The 24,079-nt window shown below is 36.9% G+C and overlaps 3 protein-coding genes across 8 annotated transcripts; all 3 read left to right on the forward strand.

Annotated features, from left to right (window-relative positions):
• The first annotated feature begins 2,822 nt into the window (after positions 1-2,822).
• Positions 2,823-13,471, forward strand: RCY1 (arginine-rich cyclin 1). Of its 6 annotated transcripts, none has more exons than XM_088214279.1 (10): positions 2,823-3,102; positions 3,182-3,280; positions 5,675-5,860; positions 5,957-6,038; positions 6,301-6,441; positions 6,794-6,963; positions 11,705-11,978; positions 12,291-12,699; positions 12,951-12,994; positions 13,089-13,471. In XM_088214279.1, exons 3-10 carry the CDS (start codon positions 5,709-5,711, stop codon positions 13,347-13,349), a joined length of 1,533 nt encoding a protein of 510 aa, XP_088070405.1. In that variant the 5' UTR covers positions 2,823-3,102; positions 3,182-3,280; positions 5,675-5,708; the 3' UTR covers positions 13,350-13,471. The 6 variants fall into 6 exon arrangements, with proteins under 6 accessions (XP_088070405.1, XP_088070402.1, XP_088070403.1 ...); XM_088214276.1 differs by having other exon boundaries at positions 3,185-3,280; XM_088214277.1 differs by having other exon boundaries at positions 3,216-3,280.
• Positions 13,472-17,679: 4,208 nt separating this feature from the next.
• On the forward strand, positions 17,680-18,320 carry LOC110812089 (elongation factor Tu C-terminal domain-containing protein; the record flags this gene model as incomplete). The annotated part of the gene is made up of 1 exon (XM_022038767.2): positions 17,680-18,320. A coding segment is annotated over one exon (447 nt), but the record flags the coding sequence as incomplete, so codon positions are not given.
• Positions 18,321-20,723: 2,403 nt separating this feature from the next.
• On the forward strand, positions 20,724-23,379 carry LOC110812120 (elongation factor 1-alpha-like). Its single transcript, XM_022038799.2, has 3 exons — positions 20,724-20,888; positions 21,560-22,041; positions 22,161-23,379. Exons 2-3 carry the CDS (start codon positions 21,580-21,582, stop codon positions 23,040-23,042), a joined length of 1,344 nt encoding a protein of 447 aa, XP_021894491.2. The 5' UTR covers positions 20,724-20,888; positions 21,560-21,579; the 3' UTR covers positions 23,043-23,379.
• The last annotated feature ends 700 nt before the right edge of the window (positions 23,380-24,079 follow it).

Here is a 24,079-nt window from a genome sequence, read left to right on the forward strand (position 1 = left end):
CCACTTACCTTGGTGGAATTTATGAAAACAATATGAGAAAAACAATAACATTATCATAATCATTGAATAATCTAAGCTGTAAAACATAACACTTATCACGCCTCTTGTAATTCAATCATTGTACAACATATCTTTTTTTTCTCATTTACCAGCCTACTAGTATCCGTGGGGGTCCATAGGGGTTCCGCTACCCGTTAACCTTTAACATTCATAATCAGTTTCCAGGGCCGTCCCCATACCCCGTCCGGTATGGGCGCCAAAACCATGAACCTCAATACCCCGTCCGGTATGAGGGTGAAACGGGCCGTCCCCATACCCCGTCCGGTATGGGCGCCAAAACCATAAACCTCAATACCCCGTCCGGTATGAGGGTGAAACGGGCCGTCCCCATACCCCGTCCGGTATGGGCGCCAAAACCATAAGATCTCCATACCCCGTCCGGCATGTGAGACCACAATCCCGGTAGGGTTCCCTACGGACCCGGTCCGTCCACCATCTCCCAGGATATCTAGTCAGGCTGACCCCATCATACAATTATCAGTCTACACAATCTTTCATTTTCCTTTTCCTCAATAAGCATCATCAATTCACATACAAACAAGCAAACAGTAGTTCATGCCAAACAGACAACATACAGTATCAGTTCTTCAGTCATTCAACCCATAATTAATAAAACAGTAATATATGCATTCGAAATTATAAAATGAACACATCAAACCCCATAATGCATTTAAAGCTGTAAAACAGTGTAAAACATGCCAAACAACAGTAAATCATTAATCACACTAGACTCGGGCTCCATTAGCAACCTTAAGCAATTTCACACATGCGTTAATTCAAGAAATACCGTTTTATCATTTTGAACTTTAATACCGTGATAGGAAATAGGGTGAGGGGTCCTTACTTGTTTTCGAGATCCGAATACGATTCACAGTGCGCCTGCAGGCCGTCCCTAATTTTCCCTGAATTTTTTTTCCTGGGAAACTGAAACACACTAACAGTACCTGCACGTGTTCCAAAAAAAAATCCAAATTAGGCCCAGGGCCTCCTTCGGCCCAAATCGCAACTCCGGCACGGCGGCTCCGCCGTGCTCCGGCGACGGCGCCGCCGCTGGCGGCGGCGAGTCGCCTCGGGTTGGCTGTTTTCGGCCGTTTTCGGCCGAATTCGGCCACGCTCGCATTGGTCCTTGTCAGAAAACAACCTTAGGGCCCTCGGGGGGCCAAAAAATCACAGAAAAACGGAGCTTACCGGCGGCGGCGCTCTCGGGTGCAGCGGCTCTCCGGCGAGGTTCGTGTTTTGGTGATTTGGCTTCGGTCAACCTGTAGAGAAAAGAATGGTGATCACGGTGATATAAAAATTGCATCGAACGGAGGCCGGGAAGGGCCTCGTCGGAGGCAAAAACCGAGAGGGGGCGCGGCGGTGCCGCTGGGCTTCGGCCGTGTATTCCGGCCGTTTGGCCGGGATTTCGGCTTCGATTTGGCCATAGGAGGAATCAGTGGGGAAAAACGAGTCGGGGGTATGAAATTTACCTCGATCGGCGGTCGGAAATTTCCCCGGTGCGGCGGCGAGTGGCGGCGGGTGGCGGCGGTCGGCCTCTGGTTCGTCTTCTCCGGCGAGCGGCTGGCGGCTAGGGTTTGTGGTCTGGTGTGGAGGTTCTATTTATAACCCCTTGCCTTTTGATCACAGCCGTTCATCTTGTTTTAATCTGGGCCGTTCGTTTTTGATTGAATCTGGGCCGTCCGTGCGATTGAATCTGGGCCGTCCGATCGCGTGATTGATCTGGGTCGTCGGATCGCACCCACGCGGATCGCCAACGTGGCTCCTTTTGGAGTGACGCGGTCTTGCCACGTGGCAGGCCCTGGTTGGCCGGGACTGCTGACCGGGCCTGCTGGCGTGGCTGCTGACGTGGCCGCCCTTTCTTTCTTTTCTTTTTTTTTTTTTTTTTTTTTTTTTTCTTTTCTCCTCCTTTCCGGGTGCTACATATTATATTAATAATAATAACACATATCTAATAGTAATAATATTATAATACAATATTATTTAAAAAATTTATTACAATAAGCTCCGCAAGGGACACTATGGGCCATGGATCTCATAATGTTGCTCTCTATATACTTGAACCCTGAGGTAACATTACTTTCTTCGTAGTTTGTTTGTTCACTTATGATGTTTAGTTATAATCTTGGATAATTGTTCGATGGTAAAATATTTGTTGATTTGTAGTCTTTGTTTTTGTTCCATTAAGCAAGAAAGTTTGGTATAAAAAAAATAAAATTAGTCGTTTATTCTTTTGGTCTCATAGACTTGCTAATTAAATCGGTTTAATGAATGTTATTATTATTATTATTGTTTATAATAATGATTGTAACAATATAATAAGTCATAATTGTTGTTGTTATTATTGGTAATATTTTTTTATATTTTTTATTTACTTCAGTAAAGACGAAATGAAAGAAGGGAATAGAGAGAACAAAAAAGGAACAAAAAATGGAAAAGAAAAATGAAAAAAGAGAGAAGGAAAAGAAAATGAAAAGATAAAAAAAAGAAAAAGAAAAATAAATAACAAGAAGAGAAATAAAAGAAGAATTAAAAAAGAAAAAAGAAAAAAAAAAGGAGTTAAAAGAAGGAAAAGAAAATGAAGAAAAGAGAGCAAGAGAAACGGGAATAGAAGGGAGGAGAAGAGCTCGGCCCAGATTTAATTTATAAAGTGGGGAGGGGCTGTTGTTCAAAACACTCCGAGCATGAAACGGCGTCGTGTTATTCAAAACTCGAAAACGACGCCGTTTTCATGTTTACACGATTTATGACGGGGAAAATTCAGAGGGGAATCGAAGACGAGCTTGAGGGGAAAAAGGGTCCGAGAGCTGGAGAGGAAAAGGGGGGGAACGCTGAAGAGAGAGAGGGGAATCGGTGGAGGAGGAGGGGATTTTCGAGGCATGTGACGAGAAAAAAGCAAGAGGAGAATGTTCTGAGAAGAAAGAAAAGGCTGAGAGGGAAAGGGAGAAGAAAGCTGGGCATTCTGGGCCAAAGAAGAGTTGAAGAAGAGAAGGAAACAGAGCAGCAAGGCAGGTGGAGAGGGTAACCGAACAGTGAAAGTTTAAGGTATTTCCGATCCGTACCCCTAGCGTAAATTTCTGTAAACACTCAAACTTGATTGATGCATGCTTTCTTAATCGTTTAGCAGAAATATCTTGATTGGTGAAAGCATGATTTAGTAGGTACGATGTAGGAAGAAGTGGCACCAATTGAAATGTCATACTACGGAATGAGTTCTACGAAGGTATGATGTGTAGAGGGAGTTGAATATGTTTTATGGAAACATTGTGTTGTCGTGGAAACTGAGAATGAATGATGGACTTTTACAGAATTGAACTGTTTGAGTTCGAGTTCGTTATTGCTTAATTTTTGTTGAGTATATGGAACAGTGTGACTTAATTTGGTTGAATTTATGAGTTGAAGCATGCTTTTACTGAGTGATAGGATAAGAGAGGAAGTTTTAGTTTGATAACCTGATGAAAATATTCATGAGATAAATGAAAGGTTTGCTGGTTTATTTGATTGCTTTGAGTTGAAACGAAGACCTCTTGCATATTTTCTCGTTTTCCTTTGATACTCTAGGTTCTGTTTTAAGGCTTCAAAACTGTTATGGCTTGCTTGAGCCCCTGATTTCTTTTGAATACTGTTTTGATCTCCTCTGACTTTGTTTACGTTTTATCACCCCATTTTTAATGAGTAAATTTATAATGGGTTTAATGTAGTTTTGCTTGCTTGAAATCAAAGAGATATGTTGTTTTGCCTCTCAAACCTAGTTGGAAGTTTTAAATTCATCATTCTTCAATTTGTCTTCTCAAAATCTGTTGTTAAATTATTTTTTAGGGATACCAGTTCTATGGTGAAGCTTGTTTTTTTTTTTATGTTCCCTTCCTTTTTGGATCTGGTTGTAAATCCTCTCAAAGACTTTAGAAATGCCCTAGGTCATTGTCTTGATATTCCTAACTCCTGGATCTATTTTGAGGTTTATTTTGCATTTTAATAGTGGTTGTACTTTTTCTTTTAGGAGTTATAGATGTACTGTACCTTTATTTTTTAGAATATCTTAAAGCTGGGTTGACTTTAAAATGCAAGGTTGTCCATTTAACTTTACAGGCTATTCATTGACTTGGATATCCAAGTTGAATGCGACATGTTTATGCCTGCGCCATACCTGTTCAGTGGGGTTACTTCTGGTTTGGATATGAAATAATGAGGAAGATAGGGACTGTTTTTAATGTCAAGGGCTGTTTGGATCTGCTGTTGTTATGTCTCCTTTTCCTTTTAACAAATTTGATATTTAATGATGATACGAGTTATTATTGTTGTTCAGTGAGTCTAAAATGAGAAAGCTAGAAACTGTTATGTGCTTGTTGTAATCCTTGTTTTAATCTTCACATATTGGGGGCTGTTTGGTGGGATTTAAGGTTGGAAATAAACGTGTTGCATGCTGTTCTGAAGGTGAACAAACTGAATTTAGGGCTGTTTCATTTCCCCATCCATTCACTATCCTAGTTTCACATTCTTATGGGGGTGGGTGGGAAGGGGGGGGAGGGGGGTGCTGTCTGCATGCATTTGGAATGAAAAAGGTGATGTGATGCATGCTTTCTTAGAAATAATGGGAACAAAAAGCATGAGGCTGTTTTGTGCTCATTGTGCATGATTAGTGGGTCTAGACTTTAGGTTTAAAGAATAAAGTATATTCAACATGTTTTATTTGGTAGATTATATGTACTTTGTTTAAAAATCTTTTTGAATTTATATCATTTTAGGTTTGGCTTTTAATTTGGTTATTGAATTTATTATATTTACATAGTTGATTTTTAGTTTTGATGGTTTACTTTATGCAAGTTCTTTTTGAATAATTTCAAAAGCCTATGCCACTAGATGGATGCTTTGGTTCCTCTTATTTAGACCAATGCATATTTCGGGTATCTAATCCCACATCAAATGGATTAGTAGCAACTTCTTTTTGCATTTATTGCAAAATCTCATTTTTTTCCCGAGTTTTACTTCCACGTAACGGGTGTGACACATCTCATGCATTTTTTATTTGTGGTTTATGGTGATCAGGATGTGTACACCAGCCCAAAATATTTACAACTTGCTCGGTATTTTGTTTATTTGTTAGACATCCGAACAAGGTGCAAATACTAAACCTGTTATGTAAACTGATATCAGGCCATCTCCTTGCCCAAGAGAGTCTGACTAATAATGTCATTTGGTGTTGGTTCCATGTCATTTCCGAGTGATGATGCTACCTTTTTTTATGTTTGCTGGTGTAGGCTTACAGATTCATTGATTATTGTTAACTATTGCCTTCTCTTGTATTTATGTTGAATATTCTTGCTAACAGTCATATTTGATCGTCTAATTACATCGTGTCTCGGGAGTAGCAGAAAGTGGATTCTACCTGGAAATTTCTTTATTTGGATTTGCAAAGTTTAGGGTTTCTTTTTATGGAATTTGGTTTATGCCTCTTAAAAATATTGCGTTTTGTTCAGTTACTGGGAAAGTGGAAGTTCTTGATTTTTTTATCAGAGAAAGTTCTTGATTTTATGTTTGTGTCTCCTTTCTTGTATATTCTGGGCAATACTTATTAATGTTGGATTTGGGATTTGATTTGTTTATTTGGTTTTCCCAGATAGAAATCTTGTTGAGGTTTGCGGAGCAAGAGAATGATATACACAGCAATCGATAATTTCTACTTGACACATGAGCAGCTAATGAACACACCATCTCGTAAAGATGGTATAGACGAAGCTACTGAAACTACTCTTAGAATCTATGGATGTGATCTCATCCAAGAAAGTGGCATTTTGCTCAGACTGTATCCTATTTAGTGTTTGCTTTACCTGTAACATTCAGTCCTATATGGTTTTTGTTATGCAATGTGCTGCTTCTCCTTAGCTTTAGTTATTTGCAGGCCGCAAGCTGTAATGGCTACTGGACAGGTTATATTTCAGCGTTTCTATTGCAAGAAATCATTTGCTCGTTTTGATGTGAAGGTCATTATTTCTCTAACTTTGCCCTATTTATCCTCTCATAACCGCATACCCTCTTATAACCACTGATATTTAAGTACAGTGGTTATTTCCTGTTTACTAAGAAGATAAGAGTTCAAGACTTGGTGGGTGCTCCTAAAAGACCTTATATTAAAAAACTGTCTTGAGCAATGAACATTTTTTTCCCTCTATTAAATAATGTTAACGTTTTCATTGAAAATTTTCATTATTTACCATTTCCATATGGTTGGTTTATTTCTTGTAGATGGTTGCTGCTAGCTGTGTGTGGCTTGCATCAAAGCTGGAAGAAAGTCCTAGAAAAGCAAGACAAGTTATCATTGTTTTCCATAGAATGGAGTGTAGAAGGGAGAACTTATCCATAGAGCATTTGGATCTATATTCAAAGGTTAGAAATTTATCAACTTAGATATTGATATTATATTTTCATTTCTTTTTATATGAAAAACCATATATGAGTGTTGCGCGAAAGGGATGCAGCCAAGTACAAACTCTGCATCACGAACTCTTCTTTTGATGAGTCAGCTTAAGTGTTGCTCCTTTTTATCCCTTTAGTGTCAAAGCTTCGAATTTTTCATCATGTAACTTAATTGTTTTCCTTTCTTATACAAAAACAAGTTATTTTCTTCTATATTGATTAGCTTAGGCTGTACAAAATTTTCAAGAAGTCATGTTATGTTCTATTTTCAGATTGTCATGAGTCAATGTCCTAATTTCTTTTCTATAATTTTTTTCTAAAGAAATTTTCAGACTTGAAGATGGAGATAAGCCGGACAGAAAGACATATTCTGAAAGAGATGGGTTTTGTTTGTCACGTAGAGCATCCTCACAAGTTCATATCGAACTACCTTGCAACCCTTGAAACGCCTCCAGAATTAACACAAGAAGCTTGGAATCTAGCAAATGATAGGTATTTCTATAAAATATGACTAATAATGATTTTTTACGTTTATTTCTATATGTTTTATGGCTGCTTTTATATGTTTGCTTCATTTCTAGATTTTCTTTATTCATGCAGTTGAATCACTTGCATGTTCTTTTCAATTTGATTGGACTTGGCTAATGAAATGAGTTTTTTATGTTCCACTCAGAGAACAACTTTTAGAGTAAGAATCAGGAATTTTGTTTTCCAGGTTTTTCCAGTTAACTTTGACTCTGTTAATTTTTTATAACAAAATCTATTTGTAACAATATGTAACTCATGTTAGACACGAAATGCTAATTTCGACGGAAATCTAAAATTAATTAGATGTATGACTTTGAGGCTTCTTTTAAGAAGATAAATTGGAAAATTAATTAATCTGTTTGCTAGTTGAAAATTTTCTTTTTAATTTCAATGTTTTATGATTGTATTTGTGTACGATAAATATTGTTTATATTTACAAGTGCATATTGTTGATGTATATGTATAATTGTATATATATGTCTGGGTATGTATATCCCATGTGCATGTAGTACATAAGTAGGAAAAAACATTGAAAACAATCTTTTGTATTTTTAAACTCATTCCATACTTATTGAGACATACAGATGTCATGGTCCATACTGAGAAATTTGGCTAACTTATATGCCAACAAGGGTAATGACAACCCGTATGTTGTGATCCATGCAAGACCTACCGTGAAGGTCCTTGTGAATTGAGAGTCCAGACAGGTTGGTCATTACTCTTGTCCATTGAGACAAAAGATAGTGTACTTAGTAGAGATTCATACTCATTAATTTTCCAACCATTGAGTTTTCTTGTCACATCCACATACCATTTCCCCCTAACGTTTTTGAATGACTCATGAACCGAGATGTCTTGTATCGTGCAATACCGAAAATCTTGAAACTAATTCTTTCCCTTTTGTCTAACTTCTACCTGATGCATTCCTTAAATTTATCCCTACCCATGCATATTTTTTTTCATATCCTTTCCCATGTAGCATTGACAATTCTCCAGAATAACATCCACCATCTATGGTACTAAACTTTGCCTATGTCACTTTCCACCATAGACCGTTGTTCTCTTTTATGAACCTCCAAAGCTACTTACCTGGTAAAATCATGTTCATCTCCACAAACGACCTCAATCCTAAACCATCCTGACACTGGCTTTTGATCTTATCCCCTACTAGGAAGTGGTACTTTTTCTTATCCTCATAATCACCTCAAAGGAATTTACATTGAATTGATTCCAATCTCTCAACAACACTAACTGAGATTGTCAAAAGGAACCTATAATAAATGAGTTGGTTGACTAGTATACCTTTAATGAAGGTGCGTCTCCCTTTTTTAGACGAGATTTCTTTTCCATTCCACCAGTCTCTTAGGGACCTTGCTACAATAAGATTCTATGTTCTGACATCTTTATAATTGGTACAAAATTATTATTATTAGAGGTAAATGGTTTCGCACTTTTGACTATTTTATTTTGGATCAAGACATTAACATACTGGATAATTTTGGGAATACCATTGACTTTCTAATTGACATGTAAATATCTTATATATGGGTGATATCCCCTTGGTATCTTTGTTAATATCAACACTTTAACATGTTTATTTAAAAAAAAAGTTGGTCCCCAATGGCAATCCCATGTACTTAATCGACAAATTTCACATTTTTATGACTTGAGAACTTGCCAACCTAGCAGCTTCGCTTCCTTTTCCCCAATTTCACCCATTCAAACTTGGTTAAATTGACGTCTAGACTTGAAACCCACATCTAAGATTGAGCAAAGCCCCTTTGTACAGCTCACAAAATACTAGAGTATCATCAGCAAAAAATAAGTGGGTTACCTCTTCTATGTACTCGCCCTCTCCCACTTTGAGACCTCAAAGCAAGTCCATTTCCTTAATTCTTAACAGCATTTTATTCAATATTTTCATAACAACAATAAAGATAAAGGGAGATAAAGAGTCACTTTGTCTCAACCCTTTGGAGGTCTTGAAGAAAGATGGACCCCATTCACCTTGACCGCCAATGATTTAGTTGTAATAAGACTGGAGTTAATCCACTGTACTATTTATCCACGAAGTCCATTCTCGTCAGCATATACTCAAAGAAGCCCTGACTTACATGATCATAGGTTTTCTCCATATCTAACTTACACAGGACTCCCTCACTATTATGGAATAATAGATCATCCGCAAGTTTATTAGCTACAAGTGCCATATCCATAATTTGCCTTCCTTTCCCAAAAGCATATTGACACTTGCCAACCACTCTATACGTTATCTTGGCCATCATTTTACCTTCCTGATAAGATAATAGGTGTTCCAAATAAACTAATAGGTCTGAAATCCTTGATATTATTTGCTTCATCCACCTTAGCAATAAGTATCAAGAAAGAAGAGTTTAAGGATTTAACAAATAATCTCAATGCAATTCCTTGAAGAGCTCTACAATATTTTCTTTTATTATGTACTAGAATTTTTGAATAAATTTCATGTTGAAGCCATTGGGACCAGAGACTTTATCCTTTTTACATAGTATTAGTTCCTCAAAAATTTCCAAAAGTTTTCTGCCCTGAGGGACCATTCTGACAGCCTCTGAGGTGGCATGTTGACCATGCAAGCATTCTCGGCCTACATTTGGTTGTATTTGGTCAATCAGTAGAACGTCTGGCCACAGTTATCTTTCCTCCCACACACTTGGTGGAACATTTTTTTTTTTAATTTCTTCATAAACAGATTACAGTATGGTGTAAGAGAATTTCTATATACAATTGATGGACCTAGAATGTTAAAATTTGAGGGTTCTGATGTGGTAGTAATAAGAGTTAAGGCACACAAGTGTTCCGGACTTTAGTTTCTCTTGGCTTTGATTGTGCAAATTTGTGTAGCCAAGGGTGGTGCTGTGGCTTATGGAGGCCTCTCTGCTAAATCAGATGCAAAGATTAAATTTTGGGATGTAAATTGCGGATCAATTTCTCTAGTAGTCATTTCGTAGGTGTTTTTGTCTCAATAAAAAAATTGCTGACAGGTAGAAATTTAAGCACATGGGTCACTAATTTTGTTAGTTCTTTTTTTAATAGAAGATGTAATGTTAGTAACAGAGAAGAGCATTGTATGTCTATGGTGAATAAAAGATCATCCTAAATAGGGAAAAATAAATATTGAAAAAACAACATTAAATATAAACAGCTGCCAACTCTCTTTACTAAATAGATGAAGAAACACCCTTTGGGGGACCATCAATTTTAGCCCAGAGAGATACCTGGAAGACTATCCTAAAGCAATTCTTCCTGATCACAAGATCCACAATCCAGCAAAAAGCCCCTTTCTAGAACATCTTGTTCTCCTTATTCTTGTCAAAACAATGGAGGATTCTACTAGTTTTTGAAGATAGCAAAGATACGAAATTATGGATATCGTACTGGAAATGTTGGGAATTTTTTTGAACTTAGAAGTTGATCTAGGGCTAGCAGAGATAAGTCCTGAAAACTTATTGGAGAGCTTGGATGGGAGATAAATGTGTGATTTATTGACTTTTGAAAACAGAGAAAGCAAGATGGAAGAAAAGTTATAGAACATAATCAAGATTTTTTTTCACTACATTTGCCAGTGAAATGTGTATTCACTGTAATGTTCGCAAGCTTGGCGTTTGAAAATTATGTTTTTTATGGTGGTAAAATATATAGTTCTAGTTAGCCACTTTTTAAGGCTTTTAGTATGGGAAGATACTGCTTTGATTGGAAATCAGGAGGAGCAACAATGGGAGCTGCAAAGAGGATAGGTGGTACTTTTCTTGAATAGAAAAATTTGTACTATTAAGATGAGAAAGACATAATTACAATATGATGGTTAATGTATCCTCCGAAAAACTTACAAGTAGAAAACATTAAACCAAGTGCAAACCAAGTGTACAGGCAATCTCACCAAAGTTCAAAAATTATAGCCCCCCAGTTTCTACACGATATGGAGAGCTCGATATTAGAAAATTTCCTATGAGAAGCCTTGGTTGAAAAGGAAGCCAAAAATGTCATATAGGCTCCTACAAAAGCGATCATTCAAGATTCGGTAATTTCTCTCTTACCAAATCATCCACATCTCTGTAAAGTAGCCCCTTGCTAGAGAGGTCGCTCTACCTTCTTCACTCCAACTCCCTATAGTTGGATTAAAAAAGCACTCCAACGAGGGCGGAGTAATCCAAGTCAGTCCAAAAGTATCAAACAGTCTTGTCCACAGTGCTATGTCATATCACATTGCAAAAGAAAGACTGTTTCTCGTCACTCTTTCAATACGTAAATCAAATATAGGATGAAAGGCATGGTTTGGTCTATACATTTGCAACAGCTAACTAATATGGGAAGGTGGATTGTAATCATAGTTGTTTCTAACTAGCATACTTTAATTATATATGTATGTATTTTCTGATGGATTTTCTTGTTTTTGTTTCCTTTGGGCCTCTAAGATTTTCTAATCATTCGTGTCTAATGGATTTTTTTGAAAAAAAATTTCTAATCGTTCATATCTATTATGATCCTTGAATGTGCCAGGGACTGCTTAATACTAGGGATAACTTGTTTATTTATTTTGTTGCTGCTGTAACTGCACAGATGATGGTGTTTTTCTTTCCTAGTCACTAATTTTATTCTCTCTTAAGTTAAACTCATTAATATGCTCTGCTTCTTTGGCTTAATTGTCCATCAACTCTCCTGGGAGTAGTTTGCGTACAACATTGTGTGTTCGGTTCAAGAGTGAGGTTGTGGCATGTGGAGTTGTCTATGCTGCTGCTCGTAGGTTCCAAGTACCCCTTCCTGAAAGTCCACCATGGTGGAAAGCATTTGATGCGGATAAGTCTGGCATTGATGAAGTTTGTACGGTTCTAGCTCATCTGTACAGCCTTCCCAAGGCACAGTATATACCAGTCTGCAAGGAGGGAAATCCATTTACATTTTCCAGTAAAACTGGGGATTCACAGTCTCAACAAGTTTCAAAGGTGAATTATTATTATTATTTTTTTGCTTTATACAAGATTTTTTCTAATAGCATGTGGTATTTGTCATCACCTTACAAATATGTAAACTGATACAGCCCATGCTGCCATCTCTCAGAAAAAACAATTGGTGTTTTTTCTCCTTTTTCTTTTCATGACGGGCATCACTTGCAATTTGGGTTACAGCACTTGGTATTAATGCTAAAGATTCGGAGTAAAAGATTTCCATGCATAAAATTAAACTTATTATCTGCTTGAGGCAGAGAACTATTTTGTGAAGGTAGAACTTTAATTTTCTCTGTTGATGATTCGCAGGAACTTCCACAGTCTAGCCCTCCAGCAAGTAGTGATATCAATTCGAAGGTAGCTGCACCAGCAGTTAGTCTAGATTCTGGTCCAGGCGACGAAATATTGAGTGTGGTAAAATCAGCCATAGACAAAGTGAAGGAGTCTAGGAAGAATGATAATAAATTCAAGAACATGCCTACCGAAGGAGAGGCAAGCAACTTGGTGCAAAAATCCAAGTCTGAAAGAATTGAGGTGTCTGGAGAGAAGAGCAAGGAAAGAGACAGGGATCGAGATAGGGAAAGAGAAAGATCGAAGGCTCGGGATCGTGACAGGGGCAAGGATTCTGACAGAGAACGAGAGAAGGACGAGATTGAGAGGGACAGAGAAAAAGCCAAGGATCGAGGTCATCGTTCCAAGGAGAGGATGAAGGATTCAGGTGAGTTTGCATTCTTATGGTACTATTGTGTTTGGTTTGGCTTTGTTGTTGGATAGAACCTGCTTATAAGCCGGTTTGGTAGAAAAGTAACGGTAATGTTTTTTTTTTGGACCATTTAGTTTATAAGCTGTTGACTTGTAATCTAAAGGAAAAAAAGCCACAAATATGTTAACTTCCTTACACTGATGCCCCCCTGCTTTTGATTCACGCTTCTTGGATTCCTTATAATTGATGGTTATAAATGTCTTAAGTGCAGGAGGGCATTCAGAGAAATCCAGACATCATTCTTCCCGTGGTATGTTCTTTACTTATCTTCTTAACTCGACTATTGATGTGCATTCTGGATGTCTATGTACATGGTATAACAAACGAGGTTTGTGCTTTCTCAGATCGCGATTACCACAGCTCCTCTTATTCTTCGAGGGATAAGGACCGTCATAGACATCGATCCTATGCTTAGACATTGTTCTTGCATCTTGTTGTTTAACACCTGTGGAGCTGGGACTGGAGATCTAAATCTGGAATATGCTTTCCTTTTTGACAAAGAAGAGATTTCTAAATTGAAATGTATGACATACTGCTTTGGAGATGTAACCTTGTATTATGTTTTTAGCGCATTAGTTCAATTGTTACCACATTTATTTACTTAATTAGTAGACTGGTTTTTACATGTCATAATTTTCGTGTTATCAATTCAGCTACTATTAAGATGAGACTTTTTGTTCTCACTTGATTTGGTACGAATCAATAATATACTCAAATTTTAATTGAATTATAGTTGTACGAACTTCGCCTTTATTTTATTCCATAGATCTTGTTTCTTTTTTCTAAATTTTTTTATAAAAATATTTTTTATAATAGGCACGATCTTTTTAAATTGTCTACATTACAATTATGTTAACAGAAATATCTCAAGAGCCTCAAGAATGTGATAGCTTAAAATTTTGACGGTTTATTGTTGACATTTTTTATTAAAATAAAAATATTAAGAGAATTTATAAAAAAAAAGATTTCTAATGTTAATAAATTGATATGAAAAAATTGATATAAGAAATTTAATATTTTTTTTGTTATTTTCTAAATAATTCACAAATAGAGTCCATATACCTATACAACTTTATTGGTATCTCTCTTCTTTTGATTGTCGTGAACGACTAACTCTTGGACAACTATAAAAGTAGACTTAATTCATTCAAAATGATCTATATTCGGGCAATGAAAATATGTAATGAACAAAAAAGGTTTGTGTTATGGGGAAAGTGAACGTATAATTTGGCGAGGGTAGAGCACCGTTGGATGAGTTATTCCGATAAAAATGTCAACGGGAGTGGAGTGTCGCAACATAAGATAAAGATGTATTTCAGTGGAAGTGGGATGTTGGCAAATGAAACAGTGATGCACTCATTAAATGATAAGATAATTTGCAGATGGTCATTATTATTAATAGAAAATGTATGTTTTCATCGTTAAACAAGAGAGGACGCTCGCAATCCATGAAAAAATATGATAAAATCGAATAATCAAGATCGACATTATGGTTGGAGACAATGACTTTGAAATAATTGATAAAAAAGTTACCAGTAACAATATCAAAATCCTTAAAGGTGTTTCTTCTGAAGAGATCTAGCATTTTCCAATTTACAAGTCAATTACCATTAGATGAGACAACAACATCACCGAAATTTTCAACAAAAAAATTTGAAAGAGAAAGATGTGGAAGAGAACGACTATAAGAACAAACCATTTTTTTTTTGGCCAAGAGATCTCTTCCTCTGCATCCAACACTAATTGTGTTTATTTTGGACATATTGGAATCTATAATAAGAAAGCAAAAGTAGATCATTTGAGTTACAATAAGAACATGGTAAGAAACAATAGAACAGAAAAATAAGGGTTACAATAAGTCAATGGACGACGAAGTAAATTTTCAAAGAAATAATTATTGATCATTAGGTATCTTATCAAATATGATTTTGATTAAATATAAAATCTCTTTTTTTTTTTGCTATCAATGACGTAAATTTTTTAATCTAATGGCTTAAAACTTAACCTTGATGGCAAATCTTTATTTTCCCTTTCCAAATTAAAGATATATTGTAACGGCCCCGCAAATTCAAAAGAAAATATATATAATAATCTGAGTGTGGAAGCGAAATAAAAGATTAAGATTAATATCCCTTACACAATAATTTAAAAATACTAAACAATATCACGAAATAAATTCTCTAAAAGGAATACGAGAATTAAGAAAAATAAAGGAAACTATAAGGTATGTAGCATCTACTCGCCGTCTTCTTGTGGATCGGACTCAGGAATCAGGTCCTCCTGATCTGAAATGGTTAAATAAGGAATGAGGTACACTAGTCCAGTAAGGACATCATACTAATCACCGTCACAGAAGTAAAGGTTGGTAGAAAATTAAAACAACTAATGGAGCAGTAGATTTAAACAAATTCATTTATCAATAATCAAACTATTTATCGTCCACTTACCGCAGTGAGATTTATAAAAACAACCTATGGAAAGAATAACATTATAAATATCATGAATTCATATATAATCTGTAACATAGCACATATCATACTTTTATATTCAAATTATCAAACAACAATTGCCCATTTTTATCAGTCTACTAGTATCCATGGGGATCCATAGGGGTCCTCGCTACACGTGAACTATTTTTCTTAACAAACTTAATTTCAGGACCGTCCCCATACCCCGTTCGGTATGAGTGTCAAAACGATAAACCTCAATACCCCGTCTGGTATGAGGGTGAAGTGAGTTGTCCCCATACCCCGTCCGGTATGAGACAATGTTCATGGTAGGGTTCTCTATGAACCCGGTCCGTCCGCCATCTCCCAGGATATCTAGTGAGACTGTCATCTCATCTATTTATCAAATCACATCCCATTCCTATTTGTCCTTAGTTTCCGTTACCAACTCAAACATGAATATATAAACAAGTAACGTACATCCAACAAAGTAAGCATATTTTAGATTCATAAAATCAAACAGTAGTGAAGTAATCAGTGATACATGCATTTAAAACCATAAAATAGATAAACCAGATACCATAATGCATTTAAACTATAAAATAAATCAAACAGGAATCGACAGAGAAATATGTCCGGTTCGGGCTCCATTAGCAACCATAATTAATTATACATATCTGTTTAATTTGTATAAAATACAATATTATCATTTATTCGAACTTCAATTCTATGATAGGAAATAGGATGAGGGGTCCTTACCTGATCTGACACCGAAAACTAGATTTTCACTGCGCCTACGGGCAGTGCCTAGATTTCCTGAATTTTTTTTTTGGGAACTGAAATGCGCTTACGGTACCTATACATGTCCCAAATGACCTAAAATCAGACCCAGATCTTATTCGGCCAATTTCAGAATTTTGGCACGGCGGCAATCCACCTTGGGTTGGCTGTTTTTGGCCGTTTTCGGTTGAATTCAGCCAAACTTGCATCGGTTCCTATAAGAAAACACACTTGGGGCCCTCAGTGGCCGAAAAAATACAAAAAACCAAAACTTACCGGCGGTGGGGCGGCTCATCCGGCTCACGTCGCAGTTTGGTGTTTTGCTCTGGTCAACCTGTAGAGGAGGAAACAGTGATCATAAAGGTGAAAAATCACGTCGAACGGAAATCGAAAAGGGCCTCGTCGGAGGAAAAAATCGAGACACCCTGCGGTGCTGCCGCTGGGTTTCGACGGAATTTTCTGGCCAATTGGCCGGTGCTTTCGCTCCGATTTGGCCATAGGTGGGTTTAGAATCGAATTTTGAGCAAGTGGTAGAATTTTTACCTTGTTTGGCGGCCAGAAATTGCTTCGGTATGGCGGTGAGTGGCGGCGGTCGGCTCTCCGGCGGCGGGTGGCTTTCATTTTTGTTATCCCTTCTGCTTTATCTTCTTCATCTTCTTCCTTTTGATTCTGTGTTGAAGAGCTACCTTTGATCTGAGTTGAAATTAAGGCTCCCTCGGTATGTTGCCAAACATGTATATTTACCCGCTGCTCATTGGATTGAAGCTTGTTTATCAGCTCAGCTGAAGAGATAGATTCAATGTTGGCAAGCTCCTCAAAGACTGAGATTTTAGACTCGAATTTAGGGGATAAGCTGATAAGAATATTCTCTACCACCCTTGATTCCGAAAAATCCTCCCCAATCAGCCTCATTTTGTTTACCACATCCGAGAGTTTGGAGGCATAGTCCTTCACTGGTTCATTTTTTTGCATTCTGAGTAATGCAAACTCACTCTTTAGTCTCAAGGTTTTCATCTTCCTGCTTCTGACTCCCCCATCGAACTCTTCCTTCAGTTTCTCCCAAGCAACATTTGGTGATTCGAAGTTTATAATCCTTGAAAACACCCTATCTGAGACAGCTAAGAAAAGGCAAGCAATAGCCTTTGGTTTCTTGGCCTTGTCTTCCTCGTGCCTTCTGATTTGGTTTAGAGTGGCAGTGTCCCCTAGTGGAGGAGGATCGCTGTCATCCATAATAACATCTCACAGACTTAAGACTTTTAGATGGGCTCTCATTTTCATTGCCCATACATGGTAATTTTCTCCGTTGAAGTGTGGGGGAGGTGAGGTTCCAGTGGATGTCATCGGTTTTTCGAGGGTATGTTGATTTACCGGTCCCTTAAATAAGGGCTCTGATACCACTTGTTAATCGTAAGTAAATGAGCTTTAAAGGAAACTCTGTAAATGAGCGAACTTGGAGAGAGAAAGTTGATGAGAGAGAGGGACAACGAAACAGAGCAAGGTTATGCAACAGCCTCTGTTTTGCAATTTTCAGAAAGACTATATTTTTGGAGAAGAAAAGACTGTTTCTCATTTCATTTCTTGCTTGTATATATAAGAATGCAATAATAGAAACAGATTACATCAAATCAAACGATAAAATTAAAAAGCTCGAAATCCATGCATACACGTTGCAATGTTGAAACTAAACAAATAAAAAATTATTAAATTTAACACCGGTGACAATGTTGGGTTCAACGTGAAGAACGTTGTTGTGAAGGATCTGAAACGTGGGTTTGTTGCCTCCAACTCCAAGGATGATCCCGCTAAGGAGGCAGCCAACTTCACTTCCCAGGTTATCATCGTGAACCACCCTGGGCAGATTGGGAATGGCTATGCCCCAGTGCTCGACTGCCACACCTCTCACATTACTGAGAAATTTGCAGAGATTCTCACCAAGATTTATAGGCGATCAGGTAAGGAGCTTGATAAGGAGCCCAAATTCTTGAAGAATGGAGATGCAGGTTTTGTCAAGATGATCCCGACCAAGCCCATGGTTGTGGAGACCTTCTCTGAGTATCCTCCTCTTGGTCGTTTTTCCGTGAGGGACATGCGACAGACTGTTGCTGTTGGTGTCATCAAGAATGTGGAGAAGAAGGATCCTTCCGGTGCTGGCTAAGGTGACAAAATCTGCTGCCAAGAAGAAGTGAAATATACTGGTGGTTTCAGCAATAGGGTGCCAGTGTATGAAGTATAATAAAGGCTTGGTTCTTCTCAGATGTCTGGTAGATAGTTTAGTTCTCTGTTTTGATGCTGGCGGGGCTAGTAGTTTTAAGTAATCTCCTTCTTGCTGCTGCCGCTCCTCCCAGAACTGGGTTTCTGATAGGTTGAGGTGTGGTGTCATTTTTTAGGGAAGGATTTTGTGTCTATTTGTTTCTCCTGGATGCTTTCTTATTCCTGCGACCTGTGATTGTTATTCTTATTTATTTATAGTTTGCTATTTTTTAGACATTTAATTTGGTTTTATGTTTTTATTCATATTTCCTTTTAATCTTATTGATCTCTACATTGCTTTTTCTTTTCTCATTGCCTGCGTTTTCAAGTTTCAGGTTTGGAACTTTGTATCAATCTCATCTTGTGTTCTGGTTTTATTTTCTCATTACAAACTTTTGGGAAATCATATTCAAATGTAGTTAACCGTATTCTAATTTAAGCTCGATTTATTGATTAAACTTTTTATACTAATTTCTTCAAAGCAAGTATATCGCATTGATTATTTAAAAAGATTAAATGAATAACAAAAAAGTGTTGAATTGGCTTTCTAATCATGGTTTTTGCAAATGGTTACAACTAGTAGATACAACGACCCATGAGATCTCCAAGTAATGTTAAACAATTGTTACTAATATTTCTAGCACAAGTGAGGATAAATTATTTTCAAAAGATTAGGCAAACTACGAACATGGAAACATATGTTGGCACTTGCATGTCGACAAAGATGAACCTTGTTCCCAACACGAATGTGGATGACGAAAATGATGAGTTTTGTCTAACTCTACGGATATGTTATTGCCCAAGTTTCGCACCAAAGCAAATGTGGATACGAAAGACTTTGCTTAGTTTGTTTTACATGTTGATATAATGGACATGGTAGTGATACTATAACTTAATTAGATCTATTTCTTTCTATTGTAAAACTTGGCAAACCAAACGGAGTGCCGACAATCAAATGATCACTAGTGGAAGAGATAGGTTTAGGTCACGGGTGATGATGTAGAAAAGGAAACATGAGCAAAATAAGTAACAAAAGTATAGAGTAACCAGAGCCCAAAATCTTAATATCACAAAGAAACTTTGGTGGAGCTTAACTAAAAATTAAAAAAGTTAAACAACTAGTATTATAAATGAAAAAACTGAAATCATCAATGGTTAGTCTGTCTAGTTCTGGCAAGATTTGAAACTTGCCAAAATCGCATCCATCAAGAAACGAAAAATCTCCAATACGGATTCTGAAATTAAAAATCCATGAATCTTACAGTATAATATTTAAAAATACAATAGATACTCTGGATCAAAAAAAAAAAATCAACAGTTCTATTTGATATGATAAATGAGAAAGGAAAAAAAGAGTCAACTCTTATGCAACCAATAATATATCTTCATTAGAAAACTCGAAGATTGGAATTTCCTTAGTTTGAGTGAAAAAAAAAAACAAATTGAGTTGAGATAAATTAGTGCGACAACACTCAAGTGATGGGTATTCTCGATAAAATGCATATCGATACCTAAATAGTTAATAAGTGATTTGATTGGTCTATATTTTTGTAGTATTTTTTTTTATCATCTTGATATAGTTGTTAAAAACTACAAGGCTTATATTCAAATTGTTGTGAACTCATATGAAGGATTAAAAGGGAGTTCAAATCAATCCAACTCGTTTAAATGAGCTTGCGTATGATTTCTTTTATGAGTAATTTATTTCTATATTCTATTTTAATAAGAGTATTTTTATTTTAGGTAGATTATTAAATTTAATGTTTGAAACTCGATACTTACTACAATTTTGTGTGATGTTTTTTTTTTTTTTATAATTACAATTTGGTTCCATTTGATGAAGAAAAAAAAAATGCAAATAATATTTAAATAATTAAAAAACAGCTTAAAAGGATGACTTTCGATAGTTAATAAAATTAATCACACATTAATATTATTAATTTAATTACTTAGTTATTATTATTTTCTTGAGTTATTTTCTTCTCAAAAACATGTTTTATAATTACGTATCAAAACTTTAATTCCCATAATTGCTGGAAGAATTTATAAACATCATGCATTAAATAGCTTATAAAGACTTAGATAATACTAAAATACAACTAGAAATATTAGGGTAATTCAAAATTTCAAAATAAGACACGAGAGTCAATAGAAAACAATTAACGTAATTTAAATGGTCAGTAAATTTTAATTAATTCCAGTAATAAAGCCAGCAGCCAGTTGAATAAAATTAACCACCTACGAAAGAGCAAAATAGGAGCGTCTAGGGTTTTCGAGTTTGAACGAGGGCCGCAGCATACGAGGAGCGTCAATTAATCCTTTCGGAGGGAAAAAAGGTATGTTTGATACACGTGGCTGACTAATAACCGTTGATTGAAGGGAAAAGAAATCAATCTGACGGCCGAGAAAGAAACCCTAACCCTGGGGTTGTGCTATATATTGGTCTCAAGGTTCGCTTTCCTCCTCCTCTCACTCCGCCGGTCCTCACCTCCTTAGAAATTCATTCTGTCGGCCCTCTGTCTGCCTAGCCGCCTCGATTGTAGTCGATTCAGCAACGATTTGAGTCAACGCTTCCCTGTTCTGCTCTTCGATCTTCATTTTTTATCCTCTTGGTGGCAGAGGCTAAAAAATTTCCGTCTCCCCCATTTCCGCTTCGCTGGTGTAAAGGTTGGTTCTTTTTTATGTATCTATGGGATTTTTTGTTTCTTTGTGTTCTGAAGTTAATATGTTATGGGTTTTTAAGTTCGACTGTTTAGTATTTATGTTGCCCTGTTCTTGTTTCTATTTGGTTTGCTGGAATGATTGTGATGTTTAATGAAATTTATTCACATTTCGTAATTTTCTTTTTCTGGTTGCTAAATCAGATTTAAAATGGATTTATTGGGTTATATATGATTCAGGCGTGGGGATTTGATTGATTTAATGTTATAGGTAATTAGCCTAATTGTTTGTCAGTTACTTGCGTATTCTGCTTCTCTTTATTGAATTTTATCGGGGGATCTTTTATCCGACATATGCCTAAACATGAAAGCTTACTGTTGTTTTGGGTATGAGTTTGAATGTTTGGTGGAAACCTGTTTTTATCGGCAATCTTTCTCCCTGCTGATCCAAAAGGACATATTTTTGCCAGTGTTTGTTTTGAAAGATTCGTGGCAATATGTTTATTACCATTACTTAAGTAACCCAAATGAGAGGTATGATGATTTACTTTGATTTTGATGCGTACTTTGACTGAATCAACTCATTCTGAAATTTTAGTTTTGTAGCATACTAGTTGATTATGCTTCTGAATGGCGAATAAACTGTACTTATTGTTTTGATCTTTGTCCATTGAACAGTTTTCTGCTAAGCAACCACTATGGGTAAGGAGAAGGTTCACATCAACATTGTGGTCATTGGTCATGTCGACTCCGGAAAGTCGACTACCACTGGTCACTTGATTTACAAGCTTGGAGGTATTGACAAGCGAGTTATTGAGAGGTTTGAGAAGGAGGCTGCTGAGATGAACAAGAGGTCGTTCAAGTATGCTTGGGTGCTTGACAAGCTCAAGGCCGAGCGCGAGCGTGGTATCACCATTGATATTGCCTTGTGGAAGTTTGAGACCACCAAGTACTACTGCACCGTTATTGATGCCCCCGGACATCGTGACTTTATTAAGAACATGATTACTGGCACCTCTCAGGCAGATTGTGCTGTCCTTATCATTGACTCTACCACTGGAGGTTTTGAAGCTGGTATCTCTAAGGATGGTCAGACCCGTGAGCATGCCCTCCTTGCTTTCACCCTTGGGGTGAAGCAAATGATTTGCTGCTGCAACAAGGTTTGTTGTTGCTTACATATTTTCTTTAGGTGTCTGAAATTTATACTGGCATTTGAGAAGTGGATCTTAGAATTTCCTGATATTGTTTTACCTAACCTAGGTTGTTATTATTTGGACAGATGGATGCCACCACCCCCAAGTACTCAAAGGCAAGGTATGATGAAATTGTGAAGGAAGTCTCCTCGTACTTGAAGAAGGTTGGATACAACCCTGATAAGATTCCATTTGTTCCTATCTCCGGGTTTGAGGGTGACAACATGATTGAGAGGTCAACCAACCTTGACTGGTACAAGGGCCCAACACTTCTTGATGCTCTTGACCTGATTAATGAGCCCAAGAGGCCCTCAGACAAGCCTCTTCGTCTCCCACTTCAGGATGTATACAAGATTGGTGGCATTGGAACTGTGCCAGTGGGACGTGTTGAAACTGGTGTTCTGAAGCCCGGTATGGTTGTCACTTTTGGTCCCTCTGGATTGACCACCGAAGTTAAGTCTGTTGAGATGCATCATGAAGCTCTGCAAGAGGCTCTTCCCGGTGACAATGTTGGGTTCAATGTGAAGAACGTTGCTGTGAAGGATCTGAAACGTGGGTTTGTTGCATCCAACTCCAAGGATGATCCTGCCAAGGAGGCAGCAAACTTCACTTCCCAGGTTATCATCATGAACCACCCTGGGCAGATTGGAAATGGCTATGCCCCAGTGCTTGACTGCCACACCTCTCACATTGCTGTGAAATTTGCTGAGATTCTAACCAAGATTGATAGGCGGTCAGGTAAAGAGCTTGAGAAGGAGCCCAAGTTCTTGAAGAATGGAGATGCAGGTTTTGTCAAGATGATCCCGACCAAGCCCATGGTTGTGGAGACCTTCTCTGCATATCCTCCTCTTGGTCGTTTTGCTGTGAGGGACATGCGACAGACTGTTGCTGTTGGTGTCATCAAGAATGTGGAGAAGAAGGATCCTTCTGGTGCTAAGGTGACAAAATCTGCCGTCAAGAAGAAGTGAAAGATGCTGGTGGTTTCAACAATGGGGTGCCAGTATATGGAGTATAATAAAGGCTTGGTTCTTTTCAGATGTCTGGTTGATAGTTTAGTTGTCTGTTTTAGTGCTCATAGTTGTAAGTCATCTCCTTCTCGCAGCTGCTGCTGCTGCTGCTCCCAGAACTGGGTTCTTGATAGGCGGTGGTGTGTCATTTTTTTAGGGAAGGGTTTTGCTTCTATTTGTTTCTCTTAAATGCTTTGTTAGTGGTGTGATTCGTGATTGTTGGTTTTACTTGTTCAAGTTATCTATTCTTTAAACATATGTAATTCTATTTTTTTTGTTATTGGCGTTTTAATCTTTATTGGCTTCTGGTGTGTTTATTATGTTTTTTGTTCGTTGCCTGCTCTTTTTAGGGTTTTCACTTTTGGAGCTTTGAATTAGTTTCATCTTGTTTCTAAATCTGATGGAATTATTTATGAGACCCGTGTTGCAGACATTTGCAGAGGTTGTAATCTTGTAAGTTCTTGAGTCTCCAGAGGGGGGAACCTTGAAGGGGTTATGAATTGTGAAGCTGCTGGGGAAATAATCTCTTCACATTTCTCAAGCTACTCGTGAAATTTTGTGGTGGTCTAAGGGAGAGTAAAACCAAACAAGAATCTGACTGAACAAACAAATAAATTAAGTAAAAAAATTAATTAATTAATTAAACCGGTTCGGACTATTAATTTTCAATATAATATAATTTTTCAATATATACTTATAAATATATATATTAAAAATATATTTTATAAATTATATGTAACTAACCAAAATGACCAGGGCAGTTCCACTATATGATTATTAGATTTATAATTATATATATATACACATATGTTTATGTATATATATATAATTATAACTCAAATTTTTAAATCTGAAATATTGTTGCTGTAAAATTATAACTGACAAATCAGAATTATAATATATATATATATATATATATATATACAGTCTATAGTATTATACTATTATTTAATTTATTAGGAAACAGAATTTAATCATACAAGGTCGGATTTGTGTTA

Source organism: Carica papaya, chromosome 2 (genome assembly GCF_054855325.1).
Source record: "Carica papaya isolate Zhongbai chromosome 2, ASM5485532v1, whole genome shotgun sequence".
NCBI classification, from domain to species: Eukaryota; Viridiplantae; Streptophyta; class Magnoliopsida; order Brassicales; family Caricaceae; genus Carica; species Carica papaya.